This window comes from Garra rufa, unplaced genomic scaffold, assembly GCF_049309525.1.
Source record: "Garra rufa unplaced genomic scaffold, GarRuf1.0 hap1_unplaced_555, whole genome shotgun sequence".
Classification (NCBI taxonomy): Eukaryota; Metazoa; Chordata; class Actinopteri; order Cypriniformes; family Cyprinidae; genus Garra; species Garra rufa.
Window position 1 is genome coordinate 210 of NW_027394821.1, and position 13,192 is coordinate 13,401.

At 36.7% G+C, this 13,192-nt stretch overlaps 2 protein-coding genes across 2 annotated transcripts; one reads left to right on the plus strand and one right to left on the minus strand.

Moving 5' to 3' along the window:
• Positions 1-3,225: 3,225 nt before the first annotated feature.
• On the minus strand, positions 3,226-11,650 carry bora (bora aurora kinase A activator). The gene is made up of 11 exons (XM_073833010.1): positions 11,498-11,650; positions 11,306-11,412; positions 11,157-11,202; positions 10,965-11,046; positions 10,820-10,873; positions 10,680-10,736; positions 9,292-9,521; positions 9,018-9,171; positions 7,310-7,908; positions 3,863-4,003; positions 3,226-3,667 (listed from the first exon to the last, which is right to left on the minus strand). The coding sequence occupies exons 1-11, from the start codon at positions 11,648-11,650 to the stop codon at positions 3,647-3,649; spliced, it is 1,644 nt and encodes a 547-aa protein (XP_073689111.1). The 3' UTR covers positions 3,226-3,646.
• A 443-nt stretch (positions 11,651-12,093) lies between these two features.
• mzt1 (mitotic spindle organizing protein 1) lies at positions 12,094-12,685 on the plus strand (the record flags this gene model as incomplete). The annotated part of the gene is made up of 2 exons (XM_073833009.1): positions 12,094-12,349; positions 12,540-12,685. Coding segments are annotated over exons 1-2 (198 nt in total), but the record flags the coding sequence as incomplete, so codon positions are not given.
• Positions 12,686-13,192: the final 507 nt, after the last annotated feature.

Sequence of the window (13,192 nt, forward strand, 5' to 3'; positions counted from 1 at the left end):
AATAGCAGGCAACAAAAGTGAGTACACCCTAAGTGAACTTGTCCAAAGTGTCAATATATTGTGTTAGCACCATTGTTATCTGGCACTGTCTTAATCATCCTGGGCATGGAATTAACCAGAGCTGCACAGGTTGTTCCATTCTTCCACTCCGCAAGGAGCTGCTGGACTTAAGACACATGGTGCTTCTCCACCTTATGCTTGAGGATACCCCACAGATGCTTAATAGGGTTCAGGTCTGGAGACATACTTGGCCACCCCATCACCTTCAGCTTCCTCAGCAAAGCAGTTGTCATCTTGGTGGTGTGTTTGGGGGCGTTATCATGTTGGAAAACTGCCGTTCGGCCTAGTTTCTGGAGGGAAGGCATCATGTTCTGCTTCAGAATGTACAGTGCATAATGGAATCCATGTTTCCCTCAGTGAACTGCAGCTCCCCAGTACCAGCAGCACTCATACAGCCCCAGACCATGATGCTACCACCACCATACTTGACTGTAGGCAAGACACAATTTTCTTGGTACTCCTCACCAGGGCATTGCCACACATGCTGGACACCATCTGAGCCAAACGAGTTTATCTAATGGTCTCATCAGACCTCAGGACATGGTTCCAGTAATTCATGCTCTTGGACAGGTTGTCTTCAGCAAACTGTTTGTGGGCTTTTTTTGTGAGCCAGCTTCAGATGAGGCTTCCTTCAGGGACGATGCCTATGCAAACCAACTAGTTGCAGTGTGTGGCATATGGTCTGAGCTCTGATGAGCTGACCGTCTACTTCTGCAACCTTTAAAGCACTCATGCATGTTTTTTGATGCCAGGTTCTGCACCTGACACAGAACGAGTGCTCAACTTCACTGATTGATCCTTGCAAGGCTTGTTCCGAATGTAACCCATCTTGGAAAACCTCTGTACGCTATACAAGTTGCACACTGACTACTCTAAAATATATCCAAGTTTTATTTCTATAGTATTGCTCCATGAAAAGATATACTAAAATGGTTGAAATGTGAGGGGTGTACTCACTTTTGTGAGACTAATTCTAAAGATGATACTCATGTGATTGTAATTATTTCATTAATGGGAACGAATGTTCAAAAAACATTTAGCTGAAAGCTATTTTTAATAAAATCGACATGAACACATTGTGGAGTTCAAGAGATTATCACAACCTTTTGTGAATCGAAGTCACTTCTTTAACACTGTGCTAAAAACTGTGCTATATTTTTCCATTTCGCTCCTATTCTGCTGAAAAACAGCAAGACACACATCAGCTGTCATTGCATGTTAAATAGATTGGTCTAGTTTAGATGAGCTGTGTACAAAAACAATGGTACATTGAAAAAAAATGAACAGCAGAATAAATAAGCTTTCCATCGATGTACAGTCGTGGCCAAAAGTTTTGAGAATTACATACATATTGGAAATTGGAAAAGTTGCTTCTTAAGTTTTTATAATAGCAATTTGCATATACTCCAGAATGTTATGAAGAGTAATCAGATGAATTGCATAGTCCTTCTTTGCCATGAAAATTAACTTAATCCCGAAAAAAACTTTCCTCTGCATTTCATTGCTGTCAATAAAGGACCTGCTGAGATCGTTTCAGTAATCGTCTTGTTAACTCAGATGAGAATGTTGACGAGCATAAGGCTGGAGATTATTATGTCAGACTGATTGGGTTAGAATGGCAGACTTGACATGTTAAAAGGAGGGTGATGTTTGAAATCATTGTTCTTCCATTGTTAACCATGGTGACCTGCAAAGAAATGCGTGCAGCCATCATTGCGTTGCATAAAAATGGCTTCACAGGCAAAGATATTGTGGCTACTAAGATTGCACCTAAATCAACAATTTATAGGATCATCAAGAACTTCAAGGAAAGAGGTTCAATTATTGCTAAGAAGGCTTCGGGGCGTCCAAGAAAGTCCAGCAAGCGCCAGGATCGTCTCCTAAAGAGGATTCAGCTGGGGGATCGGAGTGCCACCAGTGCAGAGCTTGCTCAGGAATGGCAGCAGGCAGGTGTGAGCGCATCTGCACACACAGTGAGGCCAAGACTTTTGGAAGATGACCTGGTGTCAAGAAGGGCAGCAAAGAAGCCACTTCTCTCCAAAAAAAAAACATCAGGGACAGATTGATCTTCTGCAAAAAGTATGGCGAATGGACTGCTGAGGACTGGGGAAAAGTCATATTCTCCGATGAAGCCTCTTTCCGATTGTTTGGGGCATCTGGAAAAAGGCTTGTCCGGAGAAGAAAAGGTGTGCGCTACCATTAGTCCTGTGTCATGCCAATAGTAAAGCATCCTGAGACCATTCATGTGTGGGGTTTCTTCTCATCCAAGGGATTGGGCTCACTCACAATTTTGCCCAAAAACACAGCCATGAATAAAGAATGGTACCAAAACACCCTCCAACAGCAACTTCTTCCAACAATCCAACAACAGTTTGGTGAAGAACAATGCATTTTCCAGCACGATGGAGCACCGTGCCATAAGGCAAAAGTGATAACTAAGTGGCTCGGGGACCAAAACGTTGAAATTTTGGGTCCATGGCCTGGAAACTCCCCAGATCTTTATCCCATTGAGAACTTGTGGTCAATCCTCAAGAGGCGGGTGGACAAACAAAAACCCAATAATTCTGACAAACTCCAAGAAGTGATTATGAAAGAATGGGTTGCTATCAGTCAGGATTTGGCCCAGAAGTTGATTGAGAGCATGCCCAGTCAAATTGCAGAGGTCCTGAAAAAGAAGGGCCAACACTGCAAATACTGACTCTTTGCATAAATGTCATGTAATTGTCGATAAAAGCCTTTAAAACGTATGAAGTGCTTGTAATTATATTTCAGTACATCACAGAAACAACTGAAACAAAGATCTAAAAGCAGTTTAGCAGCAAACTTTGTGAAAACTATTATTTGTCATTCTCAAAACTTTTTAGGATAGGACAATATTTGCCAAGATATATTTATAGTAGGAAATATAGCTTCATGGAACATGATCTTTACATAATATCCTAATGGTTTCTGGCATAAAAGAAATTATGACCCATACAATGTATTGTTGGTTATTGCTATAAATATACATGTGCTACTTAAGACTGGTTTTGTGGTCCAGGGTCACATATTAGATGACACCAAAGATGTCAATATCTGTAAAAAGAAATTTTCAAGCAGATAAAGGACATAGTCACCATTTTTATCCAGACATTTTATTACAATTCAGATACACATCATCATAATATGCATACCTTGTGGTATCTCCATTTTTGTTAGTGATTAATTCATAAATAATTTTAAGACTGTAAAAAAAAGGCCCTATAAAAACATCTAGAGGAAATGGTTACATACCTGCCACCCTCTTTTAACAAATAAGTAATTGAAAGCTACATTTCACAATCAATAAAACCCATACATAATCTTAAAACTAATTCAAGTTTTCTCAGTCCCCAATCATTTCATTTTTGGAGCAAGAATAAATAATACTGTAGATTAGTCAGTACAAAAACTTTCACAAGGCTCAGACAGTAAAACCAACCACAGTATTCAGCTTTCATATGAGATGACATGAGCACCATACAGCTTGATGTGTAAATGTGTTGTGTGTTTCCTCCACAGCTTTGGAGGGTAAGAGTGTTTAAAGTGCCTGTTCGGTCCCTCATGCTCAGTGCGGTAGGGTGAACAACTGCAGAACAAAACATTTCTTAGTGTGTTTATGCACAGTGCATTTTTATCATCAAGTACAAACTATAATAAAGTGAATACAGTGTATTTTGAGTGTGCAACACTAACGCCACAAAACAGCTAAATGAAATATTTAAATGTGATAGCAGGTTACTGATGTTTTTTTCTGTTGTTGTGTGTGTTTGTGTGACTTTACCTTTGGTTTAGTGTGTCTAGTGAAAGGCACACCCTCTTCAGCAGTGTGTGTGTCCAGCATATCCTTACTCTGGCCGTCTGAACTAAGAGTGTCCATTAAGCTGGTAGTGCACACTGAGTAAGTGTTATAACCGCTATCCACCTGCAGAGAACATGAGAGACAAGTTAAGCCTAAAAGTTAGCTAAAGACTGTAGTTCACATTTCTATGGAAGTAAAAAAGGTAACTGCAATATTTTATCCCACAATTCTGATATCCCCCAATTCTAAGTCGCAATTGTGAGTTTATATCATGCCATTCTGAGAAAAAAAATAGTGAGTTTATATCTCGCAGTTGAGAAAAGTCGCAATTGTGAATTTATTTCACAATTCTGACTGTGTATATCTTGCAGTTCTGAGAAAAAGTCAATTGTCAGTTTATCGTGCAATTCTGAGGGAAAAAAAGTTGCAATTATGAGTTTCTCAAATTCTGACTTTCTTCACAATTGTGAATTTATATCACGCAATTGAGAAAAGTCGCATTTGTGAGTTTAGAACACAAAATTCTGACTTTATCCCCTCGCAATTGTGTTTATATCAAGCAATACTGAGAAATTTTTGCACTTGTGAGTATATATGCAATTCTGAAATTTTTTTTTTTAATTTTGAGTTCATACTACAAAATTCTAGGATAAAGGTAAGAATTGTAAGTTCTCGCAATTCTGAGAAAAGTTGTTGCAATTGTCAGTTTGTCACGCAATTTGGACTTTATAACCAGTGTGCGAATTATACCTTGACAATCGGCGGGGTCAGCTTTTTATAGTTGTTTTTGTACATATGTAACGTTACGCTTCAGTGAACCAAATTCGTGTTTAATTATATTACATAAAACGCTGGGTAAGTTCACATCCCTATTTGACTGATAGATTGATGATTATGAAAGATCGCGTTTACTCTCACTGTTTAACTTCCGAGCATAGACGTCTATTACAAATACAAAACATGAGTGATGGGTGGTCTAATTTTATTTTACTTTTAGGCAATGTTTGAAAAGTATAGAATATATAGTATATAAATTCGTATTACAAGAAAAGGTGTCTTGAACACTCACCGTGTCTATCGGTAGGCTTCCTATACAGCAGACTGAATTTTCCCGCTTAGGCTGCTGGGGCGATTGGTATGAACCATTATAGGGGTGGTCACAGGTTAATTTTATATTTATATTAATTTACTATTTTTACTATGAGTAATATTTAAGATACAGATCAGTGCGAACTATTTACCACTATTTAAAAGGAAGACCCCCCCTACATCTTGTGTTTATGTCCTTCAGGGGGGATAAAGCATTAATTAGGGGGGTCAGACCCCCCCAAACCCCCCGGTAATTCGCACCCTGTTTATAACTCGTAACTGAGTTTATATCATGCAACTGAGAAAAGTCGCAATTCTGAGAAAGAAGTCGCAATTGTGAGTTTCTCACAAAACTGACTTTCTCCCTCACAATTGTTTATATCATGAATTCAAGGAAAAAAGTCACAATTGTGAGTTTATACCAGTAAATTCAGAGAAAGAAACGTGGCAATTGTGAATTTATCACGTAATTCTGAGAGAAAAAAGTCAGAATTGTGAGTATGTCATGCAATTCTGAGAAGTCGCAATAATGAGTTCATATCATTCAATTCTGAGGAAAAAAGTTTGAGAAAAAAGGCGCAATTGACTTTATATCATGAATTTCTAAGGGAAAAAGTGGCAATTGTGAGTTTAAATAAAAAAAAATTATGACTTTATTACTAGCAACTGAGTTTTGCACGCAATTCTGAGAAAAAAAGTGGCAATTGTGAGATTATATCAGGCAATTCTGAGAAGAAAAAAAAATGGCAATTGTGAGTTTATCACATGATTCTGAGAACAAAGCCGCAATTAATTTATATCATGCGATTCTGAGGAAAAAAAATTGCAATTGTGAGTTTATCACAGTTCTGAGAAAATCACAATTCTGAGAAGAAAAAAAAAAGTCGCAATTATGATTCTCACAAAACTGACTTTCTCCCTCACAATTGTTTATATCATGAATTCAAGGAAAAAAGTCACAATTGTGAGTTTACACTAGTAAATTCAGAGAAAAAAACGCGGCAGTTGTGAATTTATCACGTAATTCTGAGAGAAAAAAGTCAGAATTGTGAGTTTATGCCATGCAATTCTGAGAACTAAGTCGCAAAAATGAGTTCATATTTAATTCTGAGAAAAAAAGTTGAGAAAAAAAAAAGGCGCAATTGTTAGTTTCTCCCTTACAATTGTGACTTTATATAATGAATTTCTAAGGGAAAAAGTGGCAATTTTGAGTTTAGATCACAAAATTCTGACTTTATTACTCGCAACTGAGTTTAGCACGCAATTCTGAGAAAAAAAAAAAGTGGCAATTGTGAGATTATCACATGATTCTGAGAACAAAGTCGCAATGAGTTTATATCGTGATTCTGAGAAAAAAAATTGCAATTGTGAGTTTAGCGCAATTCTGAGAATAAGAATTAAAAAAAATAAAATAAATAAATAATCGCAATTATGAGTTTCTCACAAAACTGACTTTCTCCCTCACAATTATTTATATCATGAATTCAAGGAAAAAAGTCACAATTGTCAGTTTAACAATTCTGAGAGAAAAAAAAGTCAGAATTGTGAGTTTGTCACGCAATTCTGAGAACTAAGTCGCAATAATGAGTTCATATCATGCAATTCTGAGAAAAAAGTTTGAGAAAAAAAAATTGTTCTCAAAATTCTGACTTTCTCCCTCACAATTGTGAGTTCATATCATGAATTTCTAAGGAAAAAGTCACAATTGTGAGTCTGGATCACAAAATTCTGACTTTATTACTCGCAACTGAGTTTAGCACGCAATTCTGAGAAGAAAAAAAGTGGCAATTGTGAGTTTATATCACGCAATTCTGTGAAAAAAAAAAGGTTGCAATTGAGTTTATATCTACCACTTCTGAGATAAAGGTGAGAATTGCAAGTTCTCGCAATTCTTAGAAAAAAAGTCGCAATTGTGAGCTTATATCTACCAAGTCAGAATTGTGAGTTCGTATGATGCAATTCTGAAATAACCTTTTTTTCATTTGTATTCAGTGGTGGAAACTGGCTTATTTTAGTCTTATTAAATAGTGCTATTTTAGTCTCATTATTAAATAGTGCTACTTATATATTTGTTTATGCATAAACTTTAAATAAAATCTGTTTTTGAATTATAGTTTTCTACAGCAAACTAAATATTACACAAAAAAAAAAAAAAAGACAAATGCTTTGAGCAAAAGTCATTCACTACAGCAGCAGCTGCTACTGGCCAGTCTGTGGTTGTTTTATGTCAGGTACATCTGCTGAGCTAGTGTTTAAACAGCTCTTTATCTAGTTTTGTAGTGTTTGGAAGCTACTTGGAAGCAGCTGGCATTTTGGTCATCTGACAGCATGCATACTAACCTGCATGCTAATGTCACATGGAGTAATGCTTCCTTCCGCTAGCAGGGATACGAACATGTGCGTGCTCTCAGCATTAGGCACACTGCCTGTTTGAGAGATGGAGAGTCTAACTGGTGACACAGTGTCCTCTTCCGGAACCCAACCACAGGATTCCTCTCTGCTCCTGCTGCTGCTGATCTCATCCTCATTTTCCCCTCTGTCAGTATCATTATTTCCTCCAGTTTCCTTCACGAAATTCTCGTCTTGATCCATTTGCTCAGAAACAGCCACAGAGGACTCAGACTCACTTCCAACAGACTGGTGTCCTTCTCGCGGGGCATGAGGTTCTGTTGAGTTAGCGTCCAGGTCCATGACGGGTAAAGGTTCAATGGTATGGATGTTCTCCTTGTCTTGGACCGTTGGGTGGAGGATAGGGGAAATTTGAGTAGGAGAGGCCCACATACAGGCTCTGTTTCTGGGTCGGGACTGAAAGGGGGAGCAACTTCGAATAGGGGAACAGCCCTCCACCAATGGGCTTTCTCCACAACGGTTCACATCCATGTTTGAGCTGCCCGTAGAAGCGCCATTGGGGGACATAAACGACAGTCTTTTCCTCTCGCCTATAAAGACAAAATTGTGTCACTTAATATATACTTAGAGTTAAAGTCTAAATTTTTCATACACCTTGCAGAATTTGCAAAACGTTAATTATTTCAGCAAAATAAAAGGGATCATACAAAATGCATGTTATTTTTTTATTCAGGACAGACCTGAAATAAGATATTTCACATAAAAGATGTTTACATATAGTCCACACAAGAAAATAGCTGAAATTTATAAAAATGATCCCATTCAAAAGTTTACATACACTTGATTCTTAATAGTGTGTTGTTATCTGTTTTTTTGTTGTTGTTGTTTAGTGATAGTTGTTCATGAGTCCCTTGTTTGTCCTGAACAGTTAAACTGCCCGCTGTTCTTCAAAAAAATCCCTTAGGTCCCACAAATTCTTTGCTTTTTCAGCATTTTGTGTTTTAGAACCCTTTCCAACAATGACTGTATGATTTTGAGATCCATCTTTTCACACTAAGGACAACTGAAGGACTCATATGCAACTATTACAGAAGGTTCAATTGCTCACTGATGCTTTAGAAGGAAACAATGCATTAAGAGCCAGGGGAGAAAACTTTTAAACAGAATGTGCACATTTTTCTTATTTTGACTAAATATCATATTTATTTCATTTAGTTATTGCCCTTCAGAAGCTACAGAAGATACTTACTTGCTTCTCAGAAGACAAAATATGTTAAATTTACCCTGATCTTCAAAAAGTTTTCACCCCCAACTCATAATGCACCGTGTTTCCTTCTGAAGCATTAGTTGATCGTTTTAACCTTCTGAAATAGTTGCAAATGACTCCCTCAGTTGCCCTCAGCGTGAAAAGAATGGATCTCAAAATCATAGTCATTGCTGGAAAGGGTTCAAAAAAAAAAAAATCTAAGAATTTGTGGGACCTCAAGGATTTTTTTAAAGAACAGCTGGCAGTTTATCCGTTCAGGACAAAGGGACTTGAGAACAACTAAACAAAAAAGAAAACAGCTGGGAATAATTGAGATAACAGTATTAAGAATCAAGTGTATGACTACAACTGTATTCTTAAGTTTCCCAAGCAGGAGTTTGTGAGTTAGTGAAAAGCCATTAATTATATTGCAATAGATCTCAGATTTCTCACCTGATATAGGCGTCACAGAATGCTGAAGTCTGATGGGCGACAGAACGGGAGACTTGAAAGCAGGTGACGATCTCTCTGAAAACATGGGACTTGTGACACTGCCCAGACTGTATGCTCGACACTGGCCTTGGATGGGACTGGATGAAAACTGTCCCTGAGGATGATGGATAAATCATAGTATATAATTTTAAAGACCTTAGATATCAAGTACCCTTGAACCAAATTGTATTGGTCTACAAGGGTGTAGTTTCTGCATCTACGAACTGGTACATACAGATAAGGGTGTCCCAGTTGGAATGCCACACTGAAGTGGAGACACAATAACAGAAGACATCATCTCTCGATTGCTGGGAGCGACGTTATGGGAATATCTATCTGGGCTGGAAGGGGTAGAAGACTCAGAGCCACTGTCATGGCCATCAAGAAACAGCTTCCGCCGCAATGAAGATGAGCTGAGGCTCTCCTGCACCTGCTCAGTTAACTCTTCTGTTTTGTAGTAATCACCTGGTATACCAAAAAGGAAGTTCAAGTTAATATCAATATGTACCTAAACAAAAGAAGCAAGCTAGTATTCATCAATACAGTACAAGTAATATATTGAAATTGAAAATAAACTTTTTCTATCTGAATATTTTAAAATGTTAATTATTCCTCTGGCACAAAGTTGAATTTTAAGTCTTCAGTATCACATATACTACCCGTCAAAAGTTTTTGAACAGTAAGATTTTTAATGTTCTCACCAAGCCTGCACTTATTTGATCCCAAGTACAAAATGTAATTTATTCCGGTGATTTCAAAGCTGAAGTTTTAGCATCATTACTCCAGTCACACAATCCTTCAGAAATCATTCTAATATTCTGATTTGCTACCCCAAAAAACATTTATTCTCATTATTATGTTGAACACAGCTTAGTAGATTTCTTTGATGAATACAAAGTTCGGAACAACAGCATTTATCTGAAATAGAAATCTTTTGTAACTTTATAAATGTCTTTATCATCACTTGTGATCAAAAGCATCCTTGCCAAATAAAAGCATTGATTTCTACTCAAAGAATTCTGAACAAAAAGTACTCAACTGTTTTAAATATTGATCAAAATAATAATAATAAAGTTTCTTGAAAAACAAATTTGCATATTAGAATGATTTCTGACGAGTAATGATACTGAAAATGTATTCACAGGAATAAATTACATCTTAATATTCTAAAATATTCAAACAGAAAGCAGTTATTTCAAATAGTAAAAATATTTCACAATATTACAGCTTTTGCTCTATTTTGGATTAAATAAATGCAGGCTTGGTGAGCAGAAGAGACTTCTTTAAAAAAATTAAAAAAAATCTTACTGTTCAAAAACACATTTGACTGGTAGTGTAATTATTCAGAAATCAGTCCTTAAAATCAGTCTCAGTCTTATGTGGAAACTGTTCTTTTTTAATATTAAAATGGCCAAAAGAACAGCATTTATTTGAAATAGAAATCTTTTGTAACATTATAAATGCCTGAAACGCTGAAATTTTTTTTTTATTATTAATTTCCAAAAATAAATAAATCTTTCTGACCCCATACTTTGGAACAGTAGCGTATTGCAAAATAGATGTTTGCCTTCATTTTGAAATGAAGTAACAATTAAAATAAATAATAATAAAAAAAAGTGTTACCTAGAACTTTTTCAAGATTGAAGTCCACGGGTAAAGACAGGACCGTCTGACAGATGGCTAAAACACAAACAATCATACATAATTTTTTTTATTTTACAGTGGTGACAATTTATGAGCTGTCTTAGAGCTGCTGAACAAACCATTTATTTTCTTTGATGGCTGAAGTGGCTCCGTTACCAGTGGGGACAAAGGACCTAAAATGAGACAGTTTGTTAAGATCTATAAAAACTAACATGGTTATAATAAAGTAGCATGAAAACATCTCTCTTTTGTATCATGACTTACTTTTCTGATGTGGCACTTTTATCAATTGTTTAGCTGCTGGTGGTCCCCATGGAGAGGGAACAATTGTACCTTTAGTGAAAAACTGAAAAAACAAAAATATTCTAATGATGCATCTTTCTCTTTAGTTTAAAAAGAAACAACATTCATGGACAGGGACTGTTTTGTGTATTAGTAGAAGTAAAGCAGTTTTACCTGTTCAATAGCATGCTGGCGTTTTTCCTCAATCTCAGCATCTGCCCTTTATGTGTTAAAACACAGCTGAGTTAATATCATGAGAATATGAACAAATATTTACAAAAAGAACATCAATATTGTAAAACATAACAACAGCAAATACATACCTAGCTTGGCTCAGAAACACAGCCTGGCGGTGAATGTCCTCTGGGTCTATTTCCACAGGAAGTAAACTAGCCATTTCATCAATGGACCATTTGAACTTAGCTGGTGTCTACAACAAACAATACAAACAGAAATTACATTTCTACTCTTTTTCATGATTTCCCTCATATGCAGAAACAGATAACGTTACTCACCGCTGATGAGCTCTTGCAGCTTTTGAACACCGACGGGCTGGGCATAAGAGGCTCATGCAGGCGGTGATAGTCGTTTGGGCTCTCAAACGGGTTCAGGATAGCAGGTCTTCCAGGAGTCTCGGGTGTTATATGAATCTCTGCTATATCTCCCATCTTAAAAACGGCGTCCAGCCAACCAGGCTACGCTTTAAAAAGAAACGAAGTGAGTGCAAGCCTGGAGATCCTTCAGAACATCAACAAATCAGAGCGGCAAACATCCCGTTTGGTTATATATCATTGCGTCTCTTAATGATCAAACGATTATTGATCGGATTTTCTACCTTTGTTAACCTAACGTTTTTACATGTGTTTAAAAAGACAAAAACTGATAATAAACATTCTTAATTAGTACTTACAACGCTACGAAACTCAAACAAGCCCAACAGTGATCTCTGAATGGCTCTAACGTCTGATTTAATTTTCGCTCAAGCGGTGCTAGCCAATCACAATCCAGCAGAACATGCGAAACAACCAATCAGATTACGAGAACGACCGTCTCGACGTAACTTCCTTTCGAACATCTACAACTTTATTGATATGTTTACCACAACAAAAAGCGCGAGGTGTGAACATAACTGCTGTCAGTTTGTGTATAACGTTATTGTTTAATGGGAGATTTGTAACGTCGTATGGTTTTTAATTCGCGAATTGTTTGAAGACATCCGGGACTAACGGGAATAGACGTGTCAGGATCATATGAACGAATGATAGTGCTTTGTTATTGTCGTTAAGTAATTAAATAGCTTTAGCAAGATAGCATTATGGCCAGTCCTGCGAACGCAAACATGAATGCTGTCCGGGAGACTATGGATGGTAAGAATAAACTGTTTAAAACAAAGAAATGCTCTTTACAAACGTTGTTTCGGTTTGTTGATTTAATTGGACATTCTCTGTTTTGTTTTGGTATTGACACTGGTACTGGTTTACATTTTCTCATAAATCGCATATTTAGGCACACCAAGTTTAATGGAGCAGTTATTGTGTTTTGTTCCTACATTTCCAGTTCTCCTGGAGATATCAAGGCTGCTGAATACAGGATTGGACATGGAGTCTTTGTCAATATGTGTCCGTCTCTGTGAGCAGGGGATCAATCCCGAAGCCCTGTCATCAGTTATCAAAGAACTCAGAAGAGCCTCGGACTCATTAAAGGTAGTGGATTTGCAGTGAAACAGTCTTATTTCAGCTTCTCTCCACTTATTGGTAGTCTGTGAAGTGCTTTTTAGGGAACTACCAGTCTAAAGTAACAGTAAGATTTTTAATGTTTTTTAAATTAGTCTCTTTTGCTCACCAAGCCTGCATTTATTCGATACAAAGTACAGCGACATTTTTAAATATTTCTACTATTTAAAATAACTGTTTTCTATTTGAATATATTTCAAAATGTAATATATTCCTGTGATTTCAAAGCTGAGATCAGCTGAAATTTTTAGTATCGTTACTCCAGTCACATGATCCCTTAGAAATCATTCTAATATTCTGATTTGCTGTTTAAATCTGCTGTTATTTATTATTAAAAACAGCTGAGTGTTTTTTTAGGTTTCTTTGATGAATACAAAGTTCAGAAGAATATTTTGTAACATTATAAACGCCTTTATTATCATTTTTGATCAATTTAAAGCATCCATACTAAATTAAAGTATTAATTTCTATAACCCC